Genomic DNA, 20,820 nt, shown 5'->3' with positions numbered 1-20,820 from the left:
AGGTATGTCATTAGTTGCAAGCTGACATCTGTGGCAAAGTGGATGAATGGGCTGAGGCTATTTCTCCAAATTGGTAAGCTTTGACGAAAAATGTATAAAAAGAAGATGGTACCACTCATCTCTATCACAGGATGGAAGTGTAAGATTTCAAACTGAAACTTAGTCATTTTTAAAAATCAATTATATTTGTTCACGGTGTAATAAAGTGCACATTAATGTTCTTTAAAAAATCTGTTACCAATATATGTAGGTTATTGTAACATCATGGACACCACCACCAGAACTTTGAACAATTCCACTTTCACAGTAAAGGCCTACACATGCACAGAGTATTGGTGCACCTTTGCTCAAGTCTCAAGTCATTTTTTCTTGGGCAAGTCAAGTCAAGTCAAGTCACAGGTTATGTAAAGTCAGGTCAAGTCGGGTCCTTAGTTAAGTCAATTTTTTCCACCCAAGATCCAGCACTCTTACCTGTAGTAGGCTATCCGGTCTTTATAAAGAGAAAAGACAAGGTATTAGTAGCCCGTCTAATAATGATATTATTGGCAAATTTATATAACCTGTTTAAAAAGTATGACAATGAATTGTATCTGTTTCATCTTGGCACAAACGCAGCCATGATGATGGTCTGCTCTGAGACCGTATTGAGTAGTAACGAGTACGACTGATGAGGCTTCTCTTTGGGGAAAAAACATCAGGTAGCAGGGGTCTTTGATGTTACTTGTTGCCATAGCGAGGCGTTTGACTGACAGCCTCTTCCAATCATGATGATCACATACCGGGGAGCTTTTCGAGTCGACCAATCATGATTCCCAGTTTGCGCTGCATACATACTTGATAGTTAGACAGAAAGTTTGAATTATATCATTTCATATTTAACAGCTAATATTCAATCTCATGAAAACACTTAAGTCATCCGAGTCGTCATGCCTCAAGTCAAGTCTCCAGTCATTAACTTGCAAGTCCAGGTCGAGTCTCAAGTCATTTACTTCTCGTCAAGTCAAGTCACAAGTAATCATAACAGTGACTCGAGTCGACTCGAGTCCAAGCCACCAAGTCTCAAGTCCGCATCTCTGCTATGTGCGTACCTTTCTACCTGCAGGAGGTGTGCTGTCCTTCACAGGTCATTTCTTCCAGATGTCATGAGGTCATATTCAAAACCTAAATGAAGAGTGTCATGCAAAGCAGTTAATTCGTGATGCCACAGATTTAATACATTTGATAATGTTATCCGTTAGAAGGCAAATCTACAAGTTTTCATTAACATACCAAAAATATTAGTTACCATTGTAGAGTGTAGGTGAATTTGAAGTCTTTTTTTTAAAAATTAAATGTTACATACCTACAAAAAAATATTAGCCTTATAAAAATACAAGTCAGGGTCTTAGGCCTACTTATTATTATAGTGGAATTTTATCTTACAACGTTTCTGCCAGTGACTGTTTAAATAAGGTTTCTACAGATGATGCTCTTGGTGTGAAGGAGTTGAACCGGAAGTACTGCTTAGCCATCAGTTAGCGGTAAAGCAAACGGAAAGAAACGGTAAGCAACGGTTTATATTATATTATATTATATTATATTATATTACGGTTATATTAACCGGAATAACTCTACATGGCAAAAAAGGCAAGAGTGTTGGAGCCACAGCAATAAAGTGTATATGTTTTAAATCACATTTTAACTTTTTATGAACGAAGGAACCAGTGAGAGTTTATGTTCTGTGCGATAACGTTAGCTAGCTTAGCTAGGAGTTAGCATTTTCTGTTTGCCGGTCAAAGGAAGATTTTGCTAAAAAGGCCCAGGAAAGGTAAGCGTAACCTCTCAGCACTCAATTGTTATTGTAGCGACTGATGCGCTTAATAGTTATATTATGCAAAAAAAGGCCACCTTGTGACGCCGTCACCATCAATACATTAGCTTGAGAAACAGGAGACTAGATGGTTCACATTTAAGCAGCTTACAAGTACAGGAGAAATCCGGATATTTGCGTTAAAACTGGCTCCTTATCCTGAAGAAGACTGCCTCAGAATACAGCTTATATTTAGAAACATTGTGATCACCATGATACTGTTATTGTGGGCAACAAATTGTAATAATATTGTACCACAAGGCAGTGGCTGTTCATTGCCAACTGTCCTCTAATTGTTAACTCTTCCTTCATGGTCTTGTGCAGTCTTTGACGATCCTCCACTCTCACATTGCAGGTTTAGTAAAGTATGGCAGATGCTCACGATCAGAGTAAATCAGCCCCAACGACCAGATTGAGGAAACGCAAACGTTTGTCTGAGCAGGCGGTCAAACATCAAAATGCAAGAGCGAGATCACGAGTTGCCATTGGACCGGCATTTGCACCATGGCGTGTGCTGAAAGACGCAAAGGGATTGAAAACTGATGCAGATCTTGCCCTGTATCTTCTGGATGAGTGAGTTGACCTCCAGCAGCTTATGATTGCAAAACAGCTTCATAATTACCAGCAGCTTGCTGGTTTAGTTTACTGAAAATGGCATACAGTTTGACCAATCATGTCTTCTGTACGCATAAAGCTGCTTTTGTTTGTCCAGCTCCAGCACACTCTGATTGTGTCTGTCACCACCTTTCCCTGCTTTCTTGCTGCAGTTATCTATCTCTTAAAAGCCTCGTTTACGCTCGCCTTCTTCATAATTCATTAATATGTACTTTGCTTAAGGTAGTATGACGTATAATCTGTCAACCCTTTTCTCCATTACCACAATGAATTCCCCTGTGTGTAAACCACAAAACTTTTAGGCTATTTTAAATACGCAAAGTACTCTATTAGGAATAGAGGTGTTCAGGTGCCATTTTCACAGCCCAGTACCTATTACAACACCTAGAGCATTGTATTGGATGATGCAACACAAACATACAGCATTTAAATGTGTGAAGGTAAAACCCCAAATGCTGATATTTTGTTTCCGATCAAGTAATCTGATTGGACAAGAGGCATTCCATTAGTGCTTATATAGAGTACAACATCACTGTGTCTATCACGCTGCGCCTCAGCCAGGTGTTCTGAATACTGTTAGTTAACATTACAGCAGACTGTGTGTGTCTACATTAACCAAGCTGGTACCTCTGAATCACACAGCAGACGGGCTGATGATAAATTAAAACATAAAAGTACGGCATACAAAGCAGCTGATCTGTGGTTTCTTTTAGGTACAAACAAAGTAGCAAGAGTGCAGAAGAATGTTTGGGTTGCTTGGCAACAACAGTCCAGTTTCAGTTAAGTTGTGGAACTAGTCGAGTTGATGGAGCTAAAAAAAGTACTATTTGCCGCTTGTGTAACTGTTGTATAAAAGCAATATCACACTGGAGGTCGTGATGTTATACTGAACATCAGCACGGCTGTGATTATCTTTGGTACTTGGTATCTTGAAGTGATTATTTATGTGTAATTAGTTGTTTTCCACTCTAAAATAGTAGTTATTCATGTTATTGCTACTGTTTTGGACAAGAAGAAACAAGTTGCACAAAACTGATACAGCATTGCAGGCAGTATCGGGGGCATTTCCAAAACGGGTATCAGTATTTGAACAACTTGAACAGGAAACGCGTCTGGCTTCTAATTTGAGCTGTAATTCTCATCTATGAAATAGCTTTTTCGAAATGTCCGAGAAAGGAAGTAAATAATTTGCTTGGAGAGACTTCAGGCAGTTGTTTGTTGATTTTTCTGCATAACTAGCTTTGCTTTGATGCTGATTTGCTCTTTGTTTTTGCCGTTTCACTACTAAGCTTAATTCAATCTGCTCTGAGGTGCTTCTGCGAGTAATTACAATATAGAACTTCTGGTATTGCACACTGTGTTTTTTGCCGTCACACAGTACTGCAGTGACTTCTCTTGTTTTTGCCCCTTTGTGAGTGGGGGATGACATGCACCAAATGATCGGCAGACCGGGAGTTGAACCTGCGAGCAGTGCGTCAAGGACTGTAGCCTTAATACATGGGGCGCCTGCTCTACCAACTGAGCTGAACCTGCGTCCTGTTTTTGCCCCATTTTTCTTCTTTACAGCAGGTTGAACAAGGTGTATTTATTTGGTGTGGCTGCACAATATTTGAAAAAAGTGACATTGAGATAATTTATTGTTCTGCGATATTTATTGCGATATAAAAAAATACAGAAAATTGTACCAGATTATCACTATTATTGTTATTTTTATAGCGTTCCAGCGTTGTGGGAGCAAAACATGCGTGAGGTGTAAACAAACGTGCTTCAACTACACACACACACACACACACACACACACACACACACACAGCGCTGTTCCGCCCTGCCGGCTCTGCAGTTTACATAGGGGCTGTTTTGCCTCTGTTACGCCTCTGTTACTACCTCCGATCCCGGCTCAGAGGTGGAACGACTTTGCCCCACCATTGCGCCTCTGTACGTTCTACATAGAAGACAGAACATAACAGAGGCGTAATAATCCCCCCTTGAACTGGCAGTGTAAAAAGGGCTATAGTGAGCCAGGGGTGGCATTAAAGTTGGGTAATTTTTAACCCAGCAGTTTTGAGCGTGGACTTTAATCACACTTGGTTCAGCGACTCTGACACCCGCATGAGAAAGTAGAGAGACTGCAGCTGGAGCGACACGTTTCTTTATGAAATAAAAACCAACAGACTTGTGGGCTGCAGTTGCGTTACTTATACGGTAGGTCATCAAACATTTCTGACGGTGTTCAAATGTACTTTTTAGCAGCTCGGTTTACAGTTTACACGCAGGTGACTCACAGACTCTGCAGCTCAGCGGTCAGTTCTCTCTGTGCTCTCATGAAGAGCTGCTCTAATGTGAAATTAGACAATGGCGAGTTCTCATTTTGCACTATGCAATGATAAAGTAGCAGCTTGGCGTGTTGCAGTTAATTCGCCTCACAATCGGACGTCCTGCGATGTGGCTCTTCAGTGGCTCTGTTTGGGAAATACATTATTTTCGGTGCGTAATGAGTGATTAATACTTTTTGCTGATAGCTTTGATGTCACTCTGATCATGAACTACGTCACTCCCCCCTTTTCTTATCCAAACCAGAACACTGTACCACTACCACATTGACATGAGGGGTAGACTGAGCTCTTTGCTGCTTGATCTTGCTGCTAGATATGACTATGATTTTTTGTAACCTCCTCAATGTATACTTAACAAATATTACCAAATGCATACTGAGTAAATGTGGACATTCTGTGTGTGTTTGTCTGTGTATGAGTGAAGAATGGAAAGGTTACCTTCCCGGGCAGCGTCCTCTGGAGCCAGCGATGAAAAGATGAAATTCTCCCAATCTGACGTAAGCAACAATATCGGACACAGTGCGACTATTAAATGCAACAGCTCTGGTGTACGGCTGCATGTGAAGGGGTTCGTTATGTCTGTGTGTGAACAGGTGCAGGCGCTGATCGAGCAGGAGGTTCAGAGCGCAGTGAAGCAGAATAATGCCAAGCTGCAGGGTTTGATGAAGGTTATTCTACTGCTGGATCAGGAAGTGGACTATGAAAACTCCCTCCAGAAACTGGAGGTTGGTGGAAGCACACACATTATGTTCCCAGTTCTCCTTAGTTCTGCATAGACTTGACGACTTTACTACAACTTCCTGTAAATGCACATTTAAAAACGTAATGCCTTTTTTGTTATTTCCCTCTTTCTAATTTTTGTCTTTATGACTTAATATCCTCATTCATTCATCTGTTTTAAAAATCAGCCTCTCAGTCATTTCAATAATTTTTCCTGCCTCATGCCTTTCCGATACCTCTTTCCAACCGAAATTAGCACGCTGATGCATATAGACGCCAATTGTCTGTTTTCCCATTGCCAGCGAAGTATACTCCTGTCGGTCTCTTTTCTGCTGCTTCACCGTCTGACGTCACAAACGTGCCCAAAACAGTGAGGCTGTTACGGTGGTTACGTCTTTATTGTATCTATTACTCATTCAGTCTGTTTATCGAACTCGGCGCCGACAAATTTGGAACGATGTTCGAGCGCACAAGGAGTCGCAGAAGTTACCGACGGAGCATAGCCTCGTGCCGGAAAGAGGTTGTAGATTAGCGCGTCGAGACAGGTTTTGTGTTCCCATCGATGCCGATCGGAGCCGATGCGATAATTACCCAGGTCTGAATGCCAATCGTAGCATTTCCCACTAAGCAAAAAAGCCGGGTGTTAGCAGGTTTTTTGACCAGTGGGAAAGCGGCTCAAGTCTGACAGCATCCTTTCTTTCCTCAGTTACCTGTCCATCAAATTTTCATCCTCGTTTTATTAAATCCACTTGTACACAGATCCTTTATTTGTTAACACTCACTCTCCTGTCTACATTTAGGTTATCCTGCCCAATGATTTGTGCATATTACTCGAGATTTATTGCTGTTAAGGTTTTTTATCACCAATTTGGCTTTAACAGAATGTTCTCTCTTCCTCAGGCTGAAATTAACACCATAACAAAGAGAGCAGAAGCTGCTTCTGCACACATGACAAAGACACAGGTAAAGGTTAAACGCAGATGCACCCACACGTGCACAGTGATGCACGTTGGGACTGACATGCAGTTTCTGAACAAATCACTAAAACAACGTTTATTTGCGTTTCAGAGTGCGCTGCCGTCTCATGTTAACATGGGCACCGTAAGGTAAGTTGAACCAGGTTTAGCTGTGTTATTCCTCAGTGAAAGTCACAGAAGCCATAATGTGAATTTGTGCACTGGATTTATTTGCATTGAATTATTTGTGGGTCTTTTTAATTTGATGTCAAACTCTGCAGGTCGTGCTCGGAGGATGAAAGCATGGACACCATACCACAAAGTAAGAGCTCAGCAAGCGCGCGCGCGTGTGCAATAACATTCACTTTGTGGGTTATATGCATTAATTCCATGCTATTTTCTTTTTCAGAAGGCAGGAAGAGCACAGGTTGCAAGGAGACGAGAGGACAGGTCTTTAAAATGATGGTAAATATTTATTTCTTTATGTTTTCCGTATTTATGTTTTAATTACCGTATTGGTCCCAATATAAGATGTTTTTTTCCCTCTTGAAAGAAAAATCTGAAAAAGTGGGGTCGTCTTATATTCTGGGTCTAGACTATTAAAGGCCAATATACGTTCCCAACAGCAGATGGCGCCACTTATCTGTAAAGAGAGTGCTCCTCTCATTAAAGGCAACATCGTTGTCAGACTATAGCTGATTGGATCCAAGATTGATGATGTATTGAAATTATGAAAGGGATTTTATTTAAAGTTCCAATCTCGAATATTTCAGCTTCGTGCTCTGGAGTGCCACCCTCTGGCGATAATCGGTAATAATGGGAGTGCACGTCCCAATTTAATTACAAGTGGACAGCTGGCTCCCTATGTCATGGTTCTAACTCTTGATTTTCATCTGAGCGTCGAGTTTGTTTCTTCTTCTTTGGATTTTCACTTCTTGTTGAAGTTGTATCTGTAGTCATCCATCTTTTCTTTGTTTGTTCAGCCATAGTAGATTACTGTTTACTCGCAACACTTGCAGAGACCGGAAAAGCAGCCGCTTAGCTCCGCCTACCCTCTCTGGCAGACCAACCACTGCTGGGTTGATGGAAAAAGCGTCGCTAACTGGGCGCCGCAGACATTCTGTAATACTGCAAATGCAAAGGCTTTCATCAGTGGGCCAGAGGCTCAGTCACCATTGTGTTACCTCACTCAGTGATAGTGACTTAACAGACATTTATTTAAATGAAAGCGTTTGAGATTGTTACTTTAAATGTGACAATTTAATCTTTCTTTTATGTAAAAGGTAAAATAGAATAGTTTTCTCTATAAAAGTCTTAGCCGGGGGCGCTGGTTTAGCTCGGTTGGTGGAGCGGGCGCCCCATGTACAGAGGCTACAGTCCTCGTCGCACTGATCGCAGGTTCGACTCCCGGTCTGCCAATCATTTGGTGCATGTCATCCCCGACTCTCTACTCCCAACATTTTCTGTCTTTCTTCGGCTGTCCTATATAATAAAGGCAAAAGCCAAAAATCATCTTTAAAAAACAAAAAAAAGTCTTATCCTTGAAAAAGCGAAGGTCGTCTTAAATTCGGACCAATACTGTACTTTCTGTTCTTTGAAATAATCTATAATAGTCGTCTTCTTAAAAGGGCTTTGGAGTAATGGGTTGAATGTTACTGTTAAAAATCAAAGTACAAAACGATTGATTTAAACAACCTTAAAATAATGTAAGCATCGAGGTTTAAGGTGTTGGTTCTTTCTGTGTAGGAAAACACAAAAAAGGTGCTTAAGAAGATGAAGGCAGAAAATGAAGGTAAGATGGTTTTACATATTTACTAATGGATGTTTGAACAGCTCAAATTAAAATGTTAAATGTAGCTTCTGGTAACATTTCGCCAATGCAGTAAGAAAAACTGACATGTTTAAGCTGTTCTAATCACCCAAATTAAATAATAAGAGTCAGTCAGGACATGAATAAATAACCACCATCCCTTTTTCTCCGTCCTGTCCCTTCCTCTGTTACTCGTCATTGTACGTAATCCGTGTTAAGCTTTGACGGCTGCCATGGCAGATTTAAGTGAAGAGCTGCCTCCTCCGGTTCTTACTCCTGATGACTCTTCGTTTAAGGTACGATGCGCCTTCATGCGTACATAATGACAAGCTACTCCAGCAAAATAAAAAAAAACCGAATCATAAAATTCTGACTTTCATACATAAAGAAAGAGCCAGACGATCAGCAGGAGAAAGAAAACAACTTTGAGGAGCCCATGCAGTTGGCCGAGCCAAAGGCTGAGATGGTGAAACTGAACTGCTTCTCTCCCGGCCGCAGTAACAGTCCCTGTGGCGCAGACTCGGAGCAGGTAACGCACACGCTTACCCACAGTAAGGATTCATGTTACTGTTTGCTACTTACATGAACTCCACCTCCTCCTTCCTTATCTAACCCCCAGGACAAGGTCCAGTATCCTCCTCTTCCTGCCACCCCCTTCCCCTCGACCCTGAGCATGGAGGCGGCCTCGTACAACATCCCTCAGAAGGTGCAAATACGCCTGGCTCTCATCAAGAAACCTCTTGGCCTCTCTGTGCTCTGGAACGCGGAGGAGGAAGACCCGTCCGGGCCACCCATGAAGATGTACAGGTGAGAGGCTGCAAACCGCTGGACTAAGAAGCAACTTCGGTGTGTCCAGGCTTTAGGCATTGCTTGACACTTCTACTGGACAAATGAAGTGATCTGCCGGCTGCAAATTATAGAGCTCTAAAACTACAAATGAGTGTATTCTAGATCTTCTTATCAGCATTTCAGCTGCAACACTAGCAGTGTCAGCCAAGTGCGGTAATTTATGGAAACGAAAGCTCACCCTCTCCTACATCCTTTTGGCACACACAACCTCACGCCGTGTCCCAGCGCTGGGACGAGGTGCTTCTGATAACAGGAATACTGTCACTTAGAAGTGTCTGCCTCGCACTAGTGTGATATCAGATGGACTTTTCCTGTCACACGTCCTGCAATGTGAATGATTATCATCCAGCCCTCCTTTGTTGCTTCCTGATATGTTCTTCCTGCCCGTTCGGCACAGTGATGAGAAGGAAGTGCTTTGTGAATTCAGGGTGATTCGACGTGCCCCCAGAGACATGGAGGTCTGCATTTGTCAAAAAATGCAAGTGAAAAAACTGATGTTTGAACCTTAGAATTTGTAGCATTTTTATCAATGGTTAATTCACTATCAAAGTACGGTTGCAGATTGTTTTTCAGTCGAGTTGCATGACTTAAGAGAGTTGGCTTTTTCATAATTCCAAATGCTGCTCCAATCTTAGAGAGGCAGAGCACCAGATGTCCCAAAGTATCTGTGCAAGTAGCATCACACTGCACTGCTCATGTGAACCTATCACCACCAGATGGCAGCAGAGCTCAACAAATGAATGGCCTTGTTGGTCTTTTTCACTTGCTATGGTTTCTCTCTCTCCCTCTCTCTCCCTGCTGCAGAATCGTCTTTACCATGGAAAAAGTTAAGGGCAGCGACGACTTCACCGACTGGAGCACGCTCGGTGAAGTGGCAGCAGACGAACTGCCCATGTGTGTGCTGATCAGCAAGTACAAGCCCGGACACAAGCTGTGCGTGGCTGTGGTGGGCCAGGACAAGTTCGGCCGGTACGGACCCTACAGTGAAGTTGTTACCGCTGACATAACTGACTAGTGGGAGTAGGAAATGGGGCGAAGGGGGAGGCAACATAAGCAGCTATTTTCAGGTGGGGTTAAATCTCAGATGTTCCAGTCCTTCAGTTGTTGTGTTGTAAATGCCAAGCAGTATATGATTTCTTACGTCCAGGTAATACAGACTTTTTGGTGGTTTGAAGGGCAATTTTACAAGCACTTGATTTTTGATATGTTTTTAAATCAAAACAGAACAGGATTACAACCAAATGTAAATATGACTTTTACTCCTTCCACTGTGCCCTCTGGTGATGTGTAAATAGCATGTTTAAGTCACTTTCTCTGTCTGAGTTCATACAGAGCACTCATGTTCTTTGTTGCACAAACACACTCACTGTCATACAAGGTATTTTTTATGTTGTCACAAAATTTCACCTTTTTTATAATAAAGTTAAAATTGTTTAAATTAATGCTCTGTGTGATTTTTCCATTTGTCTCATTTGTAAAGTACAAACATTGGATCTTTAAGTATCACAGTTACTCACTGTTTCATATTATCAATCAAATAAATTATTACCTTATTATTTGGCTGATTATTTTGTTGACTTTTCCTTTTATCAGTCCTCAGATCCCGCAATTTCAACCAGTTGCTGCAATTTTTTCTCAGCCCTGCAATTTTGATGCGTTGCTGCAACTTTTTCTTGGCCCTGCAATTTTGACCAATTGCTATAAAAAAAATGTATCCTGCAATTTTGACCAGCTGCTGCAAATTTTGCTTGGCCCTACAAGATTTTATATGTATATATATATATATATATATATATTTTATATTACACTTCTTATACCCTCACAAACTAAGAATGAGGTGTGCTTACCCAGGAGTGCATTTCATGTGTCTCACCTGCATTATTCTTGGGAGTACGTACGACTGCAGAGTCTCTCCAGCAGGCTATAATAGATCAATATTTGACAAAGTTTGTACCCATTCAGTCTTCTTGGTTTCAAAGAAGGTCTTCTATTGTGCTTGTGCTCTTAGTCAGGCTCATTTTGATATTACGCTGCGTATGAAGGAGTGGGAGTGCAACTGTAAAGGGAGTCATTAGACCCACATTGAACGCTTGCTCAGTGCATCAGCAATAGCCCCTCTCTCTCTCTGTGTGTGTGTGTGTCTCCCCTCGACCAGCAGCACCCAGCGGAGACGCACAGCAGAGTGATTGGCCTCCTAAGACCACTTAAAAACACACACCCACATTCCCACTGACACACACACTACGGGCACACACAGTGGCCTAATTAGAGCTGACAGCGGAGGAGAGCGAGCTTATGAAAGGAGGGCGAGGAAAAGATGGTGCAGAGAAGCCGAGATAGAAAAAGCAGAGGTGGAGTGGGGATGTGATTAGGGAGCAAATGCGTTCTTTAAAGTTTTAAAGTGAAGTGTCTGCAGAACGGTGACCTGCTTCTTCACTCCCTCTCCTCTTGTAAAACGGATAAAGCGTAAGGAATATTATCTCTCGCACAAAGGTTTGCTGGGAAACAATCCCACCTGTAATCTGGGGAGCTTTTACATTTCACTTTGGCCCATTGCACTCTTCAACTTTATAGAGTCACTGATTTGTTTTGAAGTAATATTCACCACACTTCTTATTCTTCCGTATCGAATGTTGCCAGAACTTGTTAAACCTTCTGTACTTCCTGTTGTAGGGCACTGGGCACAAAGTGAAACTACAAAAATGGATGCACCTTGGCATGTTGGAAAGACCTATGTAAGAATGTTTAAGCCAGTATTGGTAGATGTGTAATTACGGTTGTAGGATAATGATGCCATGCAATAAAAGAGGATGGTTAGTTTGAATACAAGATGATGTGTTTGTATATAGCTTAAATAAGGTATAATGTGTATGAGCCAATGACTGTATATATAGATGGACGACGCGTCTCCATCGGCTCTCATTGTACGGAATTGATGCCAAAACAGCCCCCGTGATAGGCGCTGCCATCTTGCGGTGGTGACGTCATATGGAGCCACAGTCTGCACACTAGAGATCGGCGGGTGAAGTGACCGTAGCCACACTTAACTTAACAAAAAAACAGCAAGGATCTCGCACGTCAACAAGCAGAACAGCTTCTTATGTTGGTCTGTGGTTGATGTAAACTTCAGTGACGGTAGTGATTGTTTTCGTTACATCTCTTCTCTCCGTTCCTCCTCTATTCTGCTAATCCAGAACAGATCGGCTGCAGGAGCCGTATTGGTCAACAGAGCTGTCAATCATTCTTTTTACAGCATCAAATAACTAATTGAAAATAAATTTGTCCGAGAAAATGAACACTTGGACGTTAATCAGCATGATAAGAACTAACTATAATGACAGAAACCAGGTTTGAGAAACATTTATTTGGCGTGTATTTTGATTGATGTCCCATCTGTTAACATGGAGGAGGCGGGCTTTATGACCTATACAGCAGCCAGTCAGCAGGGGGCGCTCGAAATGTTTTGGCACACCGCACTGCCTTTTTTGTTGAAGACCTCGGAATGCCGAATGCCATAATTAACCAATCAGAATCAAGTATTTAACACAGCCGTGTAATAACCTTTTTAAGTAGTCCTCTGCTTGGCTGTGTACGATGTTACCAGTCAGCCTCCTTATCCATTTGAAAGCTTCAGAAGGTTTAGATGAATTGTTGTTCTTCAGCGTAAGTTGTCTTTGTTGTACAGTTCCTTGGTTGCTGACTTCTGGAGCATTGTGGGAAATTAAGTTAATTTGTATTTAATTTATATCCAATATGCCCGACTTATATGGACGGCGATGTGCTTTAAATCTGGCATAGAATTAGCTCAGATACACTTTGACTTTATTATCTGATAAATCCAGAACAGGAACATTATTGCTCTTTAATTAAGTGGACTTTTATAGTTCTATGTCTGTCTTATTTATTCACTTGGGATTAGGATGGAGTAAATGCATGTTAGGACCACTGTCATATTAGAAAATAGTTTTAAAAAGGTTTTTACCATGTCCAGCTAGATTTTTATATTTAAAAAAAAAAAGAAAAAAAAATTCTATACTAAGTATCATATATATAAATAAGAATTATTTGATAACCATGAAAACATATAGCGCTGCTATCGTTATCCTTTAAAGACAAGAGTGCTTTGCTTCTGCTTAAAAAGGGAGAACCCATCAAATGGGTCTTGTGTCGTGTTAACAAGTGAAAATTGCTGCTGATAAGGGCAAGTACCACACACCTCAAAGGTCAGTTGTTTGATTTCTGTAGGCTGTCGTTCCGTAAAGAGACAGGAGACGGATGTGCCGCCCCGGCCTCGGCTCCGAGGTCTGACCGCTGCCGCCTCGGGGAAGTGGGCTGAAGCTTTAATCACCTGGCAGATCAAGGAGTCAAACTGCTGAGTGAAGAACAGACGGATTCATGCTGCAATCTGGAGAAACTCAAGTATCATCGAGCAGGAAGAAGTATGGAAGCCCTCAGCGGACAGGCATCCATACGTTTTATTGCTCCGTTTTTCTTTGATAACGAGTCATTTCTGGTTGGAGATCTCGACTTATTTATCTCGTTATCTGGAGATAACAACGCTGCTCTACCGTAACATCAGATGATCATAACTTGTATCCCCAGAGTTGTAAGAGCACAAAACAAACAGGCTCAACTTACCTCACTAGTGTGGGCAATGGCAGCATGGCATGTCGTAGGCTATAATATCACAGTGACCAGCCTGTTGTTTTGTTTTCTAGATCGCCAGGAAATTATCCCGTTATCACGAGAAAACAAGTGTTGTTATCTCGAGATAACGAGATAAATAAGTCAAGATGTCAAGAAAACAACCAGAAATTACTCATGATTACGAAACAACGGACTAATCAAAATGTATGAATGCATGCCCACTTAGGGCTTCCGTATCTAAGAGACATAATTGTATCATTATTAGGCAGTTAATTAGCAAGATTTACTTACCTCTTTTTATTTGAAGTTTATATGTGAATATTTTTGATATGTCTCACCCCCTAATCCACTTCATGAATGATGTGATTATGGAATAAAACTGTAATATGTAAATGTGGAGACATTAATCTGCTTTGTATTTAAGTATAATTATATAAAAAACTAAATACTGTACAATATTTTATTTTACGTAACAATGTTCTTGTGACACAAGAAATGACCTTTGCTGCTTGAGCGATTTGATTGGTTAGTTCGTATCGTTGAAAGTTTGGTTGAATGTGTAAGACAACATAAACACGTGTTACGCTAACAGTTACTACAAGTGTCGAAGTGATTCAGTAAAATACAATACGTTTGTGCTAATCCGCTAATTAAAGCTAGTGTGACTTTTCTTATCAAGAAACGAGAGAATGCTGATGTTGGTGGCGACAATACAGACGACTAATCCCACCAGTGAGGATGCTAATTGCTAACGCTGTGGAAACATTGTGATTCCAAACATGGAGGATAAAGAGGACGACGGTGAAGAAGACTTTCTAAACGAGCTCCAACAACTAACTGTAAGTTGACTTATACCGCTTAAAGTAAGCTACTCTGTCATGCTGTAAGCCTCAGGCAACGTTAGCAACAGCTGGCAGTTAGCTGCTAGCTAGCAGTAGTTGTGTGTCGCTGTTTTCAAAGTTATGTAGGTTCACTCTGCTTTACCATAAAATATTCAACTCAAGCAGTGCTACAGTCGATTTAGCTCACAGTTTTAATCTTTTAAGGAAAAAATAATGACAAAAGGGAAAGATAAAATTCCCCAGCGTTTAGTTTTTTAAATGTTGGTACTTTAGCTTAGGTGGGGAAAGTGTGTGGGGTGGTCGGGAGCTTTAAATCTTTGCGTGACAGCATTAAAAGCAGTTTGTGGAGCCTCCTGTCAGCTCTGTGACACACATGGGGATTGTCCCCTCTGCTGTTGGTTTAGTCATCGCGTGTTCCTCCCCTGGTTCTTTTCAGTTGTCAGCAGAGTTGGTGTCTTATTAGTGAATCTCACTCTGAGGAGCACTGGCACACAAATCGAGAGAGTTACCTTACATGTGTACACAGTCACAGCAACTTGTTTTTGCCACATAGAGATAGAAACACAATTGACACACATCCAGATATCCTGAAAGTGCACACACATAGTGACACAGAGGAATAATTTGGATTTTTTGGTATATATCCTTTTTTTCTTTAGCTTTCTATGCTAATAAGCACTGCTAACATCCAGACTTGTTGCTTTTATACTTTGGTTTAGAGTTTAGCTTTCGAGTTTCAGGATCATGAGTTACACATTTTGATGACATTGGATCGAGCAAGGCTGTTTAACCCAGGCCTTATGCTAAGCTAATAAGCGGCTGATCAAGCTATATGTCTACCGTACAAGCACATAGGGATTGTGTGAATGATTGTATGAAATAATGATTTAAATTAAATTTTAGAAGCTATTAAAAAAATATTTAAATTAATAAATTGTTAGTCGACTAAGAAAACTTGAAAAATCTTCCTGGAATGATCCATTTCTTGTAAATTCCTTCAAGGAATTGATCATTTATGATATATGATTATAAATGAATCTTGGATTAAGCACAATTATACAATATTTTAAAGACCCCCTCCAGTGAAAATCAAGTTTTTAACCACATCTCCATGTGGTGTTCTTCATGTGCTACAAGACATATCGGGGACAACATCAGCAGTCATCTCCATGGCTGGGTCTGTCTGCTTTTAAACTGCAGTGTACCAAGGACAGGCTGAACAACACGTTTTCAGATTGGCAGGTTTGAGACGTCACAAACCGAAGGAGCCAATCCTGTTAATGGACGGGGTGACGCTATGCATATCATTATGTGCAACCTATGGCAACCATTTCGGTGATGTGTGAGCCAGCTGTAACCGTCACCGTAACTTTTGCAAACTCAGTTCTGACGACTAATGTTAACATTACTACTACTGATAACTACATTCCAAGCTAGCTAAGTTTCAACAAGTTGCCACTAAACGACGGCAGAGACGTGTTTTGTTTTTGTGGTGGAGGGGGCGGTTGGAAATGTGCATAGTGGGCGGGGACTATGCAGATTCTGGAATTTTTAATTAGGGAGAAGGAGGAGATGTCTTAGGAGGAAGTTAATTAAGCATTATTATGCTTATAAGCATTTTATAAGTCTTAAAAACATGACTGGGGCTGCTCTTTAACACTGACTGAATAAAATTGCATCTTTCCTTGCCTTATTATATACCAGAATTTGTATTTTACACAGATCAGACTTATACTTTTTTTCACCAGGCTTCACAGTGGCAGCCGCCTAGGTATTTAAAACTGGCAGATATCTTGTGTGATGAACATTTGGGCAGACAGGCAGATGGGAGGATACAGCCTGATCCCAAAAGCCCCCGCTACACTACAAACTTTGTATCACTGCCACTGCCTTCTTACTGTGTAACACTAGAGGGGGGTGCTTAACAGGAAATGATACACAAAGCCAACCGATGGTTCAGGAATGTTCATTTATCGTGCGTACACTTATGTGTTTGTATAATTGACATTTCAAGGCTCATCCTCTGCATATTTCAACATTTATTATAAATAAGCATGTGCACAAAATGCCTCATGTGCGTTCTCCTTTGAAATGTCAAGGATGCGTCTGTGTGAATATTAGTTCTGCAGCTTTCTGTAGGTGATTATTCTGAAAGAATTAAGCTTATTTGAATTCTAAGTCCTAATACATTTAATGGCTGTAATGTTAAAACAGTATCTTAGGGACACAGGGACCTTGGAGCAGATGAAGGCAGATGGACACGCAAAAACACACACATTGTGGGAAAACACAGAGGCTTTTAATGTCTCCTTCTAGAAAAGACAGTACCAAATCCTTCACGCTTGAGTCACCTTCTGTTTGAGCTCATTTATGCATAATATTTATTCATATTCAAATTTAACCATATGTTGTAAAAGGTCAGGGCATATCAACAGTTTAAGAAGCGTCAAAAAAGTTACACACAAGATTATCTGGGGACAACGTACGTCCCTGGAGGTTGTGAAAACGTGGAAGGGAACAGCAGGCCCATCAAGCTTCGGACTTTTTCCACATGCCAAAGCGATATGCGTGGGGCTGTGGTTACAAAGAACACGAGAGAACAAGTGTGATAAACAGAACAGTGTATTGTCTGCTCTGATTTACAGTGCAAACAGTAGCATGCTAGGCTAACTGGCTTACTACCTACTGCAACAACCAGTGTTACTTCCAAAGCCATGGAATACATCAATAACAAGCTAACGTTGTGTCATTTCATCAGGATACATGAAAAAGCCTCTTTTACAACAAGCAACATAGTATTTTCCATCTTTGTGAATGCTAACTGGCTAACTACCAACTGCACCAACCAAGTCTTCCAAAGCCAAGGCACACATCAGTAACAAGCTAACACTATATTCATTTATCAGGATACATGAAAAGGAAAAGCCTAATAACAAGCCTAACAAGCTCATCCGTAGTATTTCCACACTTTGTGGATGCTAACTGGCTAATTACCAACTTCACCAACCACGTACTTCCAAAGCTAAGGAGCACATAAATAGCAAGCTAATGTTACAACAATTTATCAGGATGCATAAAAAGGAAAACGCCTCATTTATGACAAGCACATCCACAGTATTTCCCCACTTTGGGCATACTTTCTGGCTAACTACCAACTGCACCAACTAAGTGTTACTTCCAAAGCCAAGGAGCACATCAATAGCAAGCTTACGCTATATTTATTTATCAGGATACATGAAAGAGAAACAGCCCTGTTCACGACAAGCACATCCACAGTATTTCCATACTTTGTGGATGCTAACTGGCTAACTACCAACTGCAACAACCGGTGTTACTTCCAAAGCCAAGGAATCATGAATATCATTAACAAGCTAACGTTATGTCTATTTATCAGGATGCATGATAAAAACAGCCCTGTTCACAACAAGCATGTTCTTAGTATTTCCACACTCTGTGGACGTGGATTATGGCAGTTGGACACAAAAAAAGATTCTGCTGGTTTTTAGCCATCGTAGTGAGCAGATGTTAGCTAACGACAATTAGCTCACTAGCTATAGCTCCTGAAATCTGCTAGCAAAGGTTGATAATTCGGATGTAAATTGAAGTAACAGAGACAAAAGAAGCCTTTTTAGTCTAATGGTGTCTCAAGCGATTGTTGTGAAGACGACAAAAAATTTAGAGGTTTAATTCTGCCAACATTATTATTGGTAACTGAATCAAGTACAGAAAACAGAAGGCTTTACAGACGCAATAACAACACTAAAGCGGGACAGGGCTAACGGCGAATGGACACTTTTATTTCAGATTTATTACTGTGAACAAAATTGTTTGACCGGCAAACATGCCAAGGGGCAAACACTGTTACATCTAGAGTCAGAGCACAAATGTTGAATATTAAGCTGCACCTGTTTTAATCATTAGCGTCTTTGTTTGTTCCTGTTGACAGCAGCTATCTTCATCAGCACCAGACAGTGCATACCTGCCTGAGGTTGAACATCTGCACAGTCAGTCATTTCTAGGTAACAGGTTATGCTCAAGCAACTAGGATTCCTTTTTTGGCTTGTTTCAAACTGTTGCTTGCTGCCTGGTATATCCATCAGAGCTCAGTTCCTCCAGATTGTTACATGCAACGACGTGGCATTGCACAAAGTGAAAGGAGTTGCGTGGGAATATTAGGCAAGTCCCAAATCTTCAATAAGGAGGCAGGCAGGAGGGTGAAGGAAACCTGTTGCCTCAGGTTTCCCTGTTATTGCTCATTTAAAATGTGGTTAGCCCCAATCACATGAATCAGGTGTTGCTATTAAGCTGCAGTCAACTTTGCAATCATCAAATGGTAATTTGATAGATGTCTCAGTGCAACAGCATCCTGTTTGCCTTTGGATAACATTAAAGTAGCATTTATAAACCACATGTGCTTCTTAAAAAGGCTTAAAAAGTATGTAAATGCTGACACATAAATGATAAGTGCAATTGTAAAGTGTAGCTAATCACCGTTAGCACGAAATATCTAAACGTAAGATAGTGAGGCGAAACTCAAGACTCCAATTCCCTGATTCCACTCCACTCTTACGCGGAGGAGGACTACACTTTAAAAAAGTCTTTGGTTTCAACTCAGTCGAATAGCTAGTGTTACACATGTTTAAATAAATGAAAGGGCCCTTGAAACAAATTATCTAACTTACTAGACATTAGTTATGCTAGCAAGTAAGTCTGCTAGCTACCTGTCGCTAGGGCGGGAACAGCTGGTGACGCAAACAGGAAATCCTCCGTAGTCCATACCGCCCAATTTGAAGGCTTCAGCTCCTGGATTGGGACACAGCTAGCTAGTTTGTCAGCGGTTCAAACGGGGGAACCAGCTTGCCTGGTTGTCTTGCTGGGTTAAACTAAATGTGTTATTTTGCTGACATTTTCTCAGTGAACTTAAGTTGCCTTCGCTGTACAATGTTCTTACAATGGGACATAGCCTGGCTGGCTGTTTTCCCACGTTCAGTCTTTTAGCTAAGCTTAGCTTACTTGCTGCTGGCTGTAGCCTCAAATGTACTGTACAGACATGAGAATGGTATCAATCTTCTTATCTAGATCTTGTTAAGAAAGCCAGTACGCTTGTTTCCCAAAAGGTCAAACTGTTTCTGCTTGAACATAGAAAACGTGCTGTAGAAACATGTTTTCATATGCACTATTATAAGATCAAGCCCCCTTAGTTCTCTTAACCTAGGGTGGTAAATAAACATCTTGAGTCTTATTTGATTCTCTCTCTTCTCTCTCTCTCTCTCTGTGTGTGCGTGTGTGTGTGTGCGTGTGTGCATTTATTGTGCAGTCAAACATGGTTTCAGTGGGGTTTGATAGCCGGAGGAGCTGCTGGCAACTGAATTAGTCGCACATCAATCTTTTATGGTTGTTGTTTTTAAGTTGCTGTTATCTCTCTCTCTCTCTCTCTCTCTCTTTCTTTTAGGTTTCTCCTTTTGCGATCCCTAGACACCACACACACACACACACACACACAAGCACACACACACACACACACACACACACACACACACACACACTCCTCTTCAGCCCTCTGTCATTATTTCTTCCTCTCTTTTCACATCCAAGTGCTCTGGCTTGGATGTGAAAAAAAGAAGAGATGCTTTAATCCAACTTAAAATAGCCTCTTCACCACTTTGACTGTCTGGTTCAAACTGGTGACCGTCTGTGTGTACTCTCCTGACTCATGATGTTTTTTTAATGGGACCCATACTGTGTTTGTACGTCTTCTTCTGGTGTTTTCCCTTTATCATGCCGAGTAAACTGTAGAGACAGGTGAGGAAACGTGTGAGGGGAATACGTGTGTACATGTGCCCGTGTGTTCCAGAGCGAATAATAAGGAGTGACGTGCTGACCATAAACAAAACAACATTTCAGCATAAATGACTACAAATGACTCAATGTTTAACCAGCACATACATGCATGCGATATCTGCTCACAGCCACACGCTGGCTTTTTGCACGAACAAGTGCAGTCTTGTATTTTGACATATTTAAGGACGTTTTGCCCGCACATCTTTTCACGTATCAGCCGTCATGCATCATTTAGGCCACCTCCAACTTATCAAGAGCATCTCCAAAAAGTGCAAAAAGTACAGTTTAGGTTCACACAGAGTTTAGCATTTTTTTTATATCTTCTGACTCGAGCAGGTCAAATTTTAAAGCCAGTTGT

At 41.1% G+C, this 20,820-nt stretch overlaps 1 protein-coding gene across 1 annotated transcript; it reads left to right on the top strand.

Moving 5' to 3' along the window:
* The first annotated feature begins 1,523 nt into the window (after positions 1-1,523).
* On the top strand, positions 1,524-10,533 carry atf7ip2 (activating transcription factor 7 interacting protein 2). The gene is made up of 12 exons (XM_069676252.1): positions 1,524-1,542; positions 5,222-5,294; positions 5,391-5,522; positions 6,418-6,480; positions 6,586-6,623; positions 6,755-6,795; positions 6,883-6,938; positions 8,220-8,265; positions 8,503-8,579; positions 8,672-8,812; positions 8,903-9,090; positions 9,937-10,533. The coding sequence occupies exons 2-12, from the start codon at positions 5,223-5,225 to the stop codon at positions 10,145-10,147; spliced, it is 1,065 nt and encodes a 354-aa protein (XP_069532353.1). The 5' UTR covers positions 1,524-1,542; position 5,222; the 3' UTR covers positions 10,148-10,533.
* Positions 10,534-20,820: the final 10,287 nt, after the last annotated feature.

The sequence above is a fragment of the Semicossyphus pulcher genome, unplaced genomic scaffold (assembly GCF_022749685.1).
Source record: "Semicossyphus pulcher isolate SPU_LCO1_2020_fin unplaced genomic scaffold, fSemPul1.0.p SCAF_25, whole genome shotgun sequence".
NCBI classification, from domain to species: domain Eukaryota; kingdom Metazoa; phylum Chordata; class Actinopteri; order Labriformes; family Labridae; genus Semicossyphus; species Semicossyphus pulcher.
The sequence above is the reverse complement of the archived record's forward strand: the minus strand, read 5'-3'. Positions and strand labels throughout refer to the sequence as shown.

What these genes read in the sequence shown, in the direction of transcription:
- atf7ip2 (XM_069676252.1), top strand. Translation starts at nt 5,223, where the DNA reads ATGGAAAGGTTACCTTCCCGGGCAGCGTCCTCTGGAGCCAGCGATGAA. An exon ending in GTTAACATGGGCACCGTAAG is followed by an intron (nt 6,624 to 6,754) that starts GTAAGTTGAACC and finishes CAAACTCTGCAG; the next exon opens with GTCGTGCTCGGAGGATGAAA. An exon ending in GACAGGTCTTTAAAATGATG is followed by an intron (nt 6,939 to 8,219) that starts GTAAATATTTAT and finishes CTTTCTGTGTAG; the next exon opens with GAAAACACAAAAAAGGTGCT.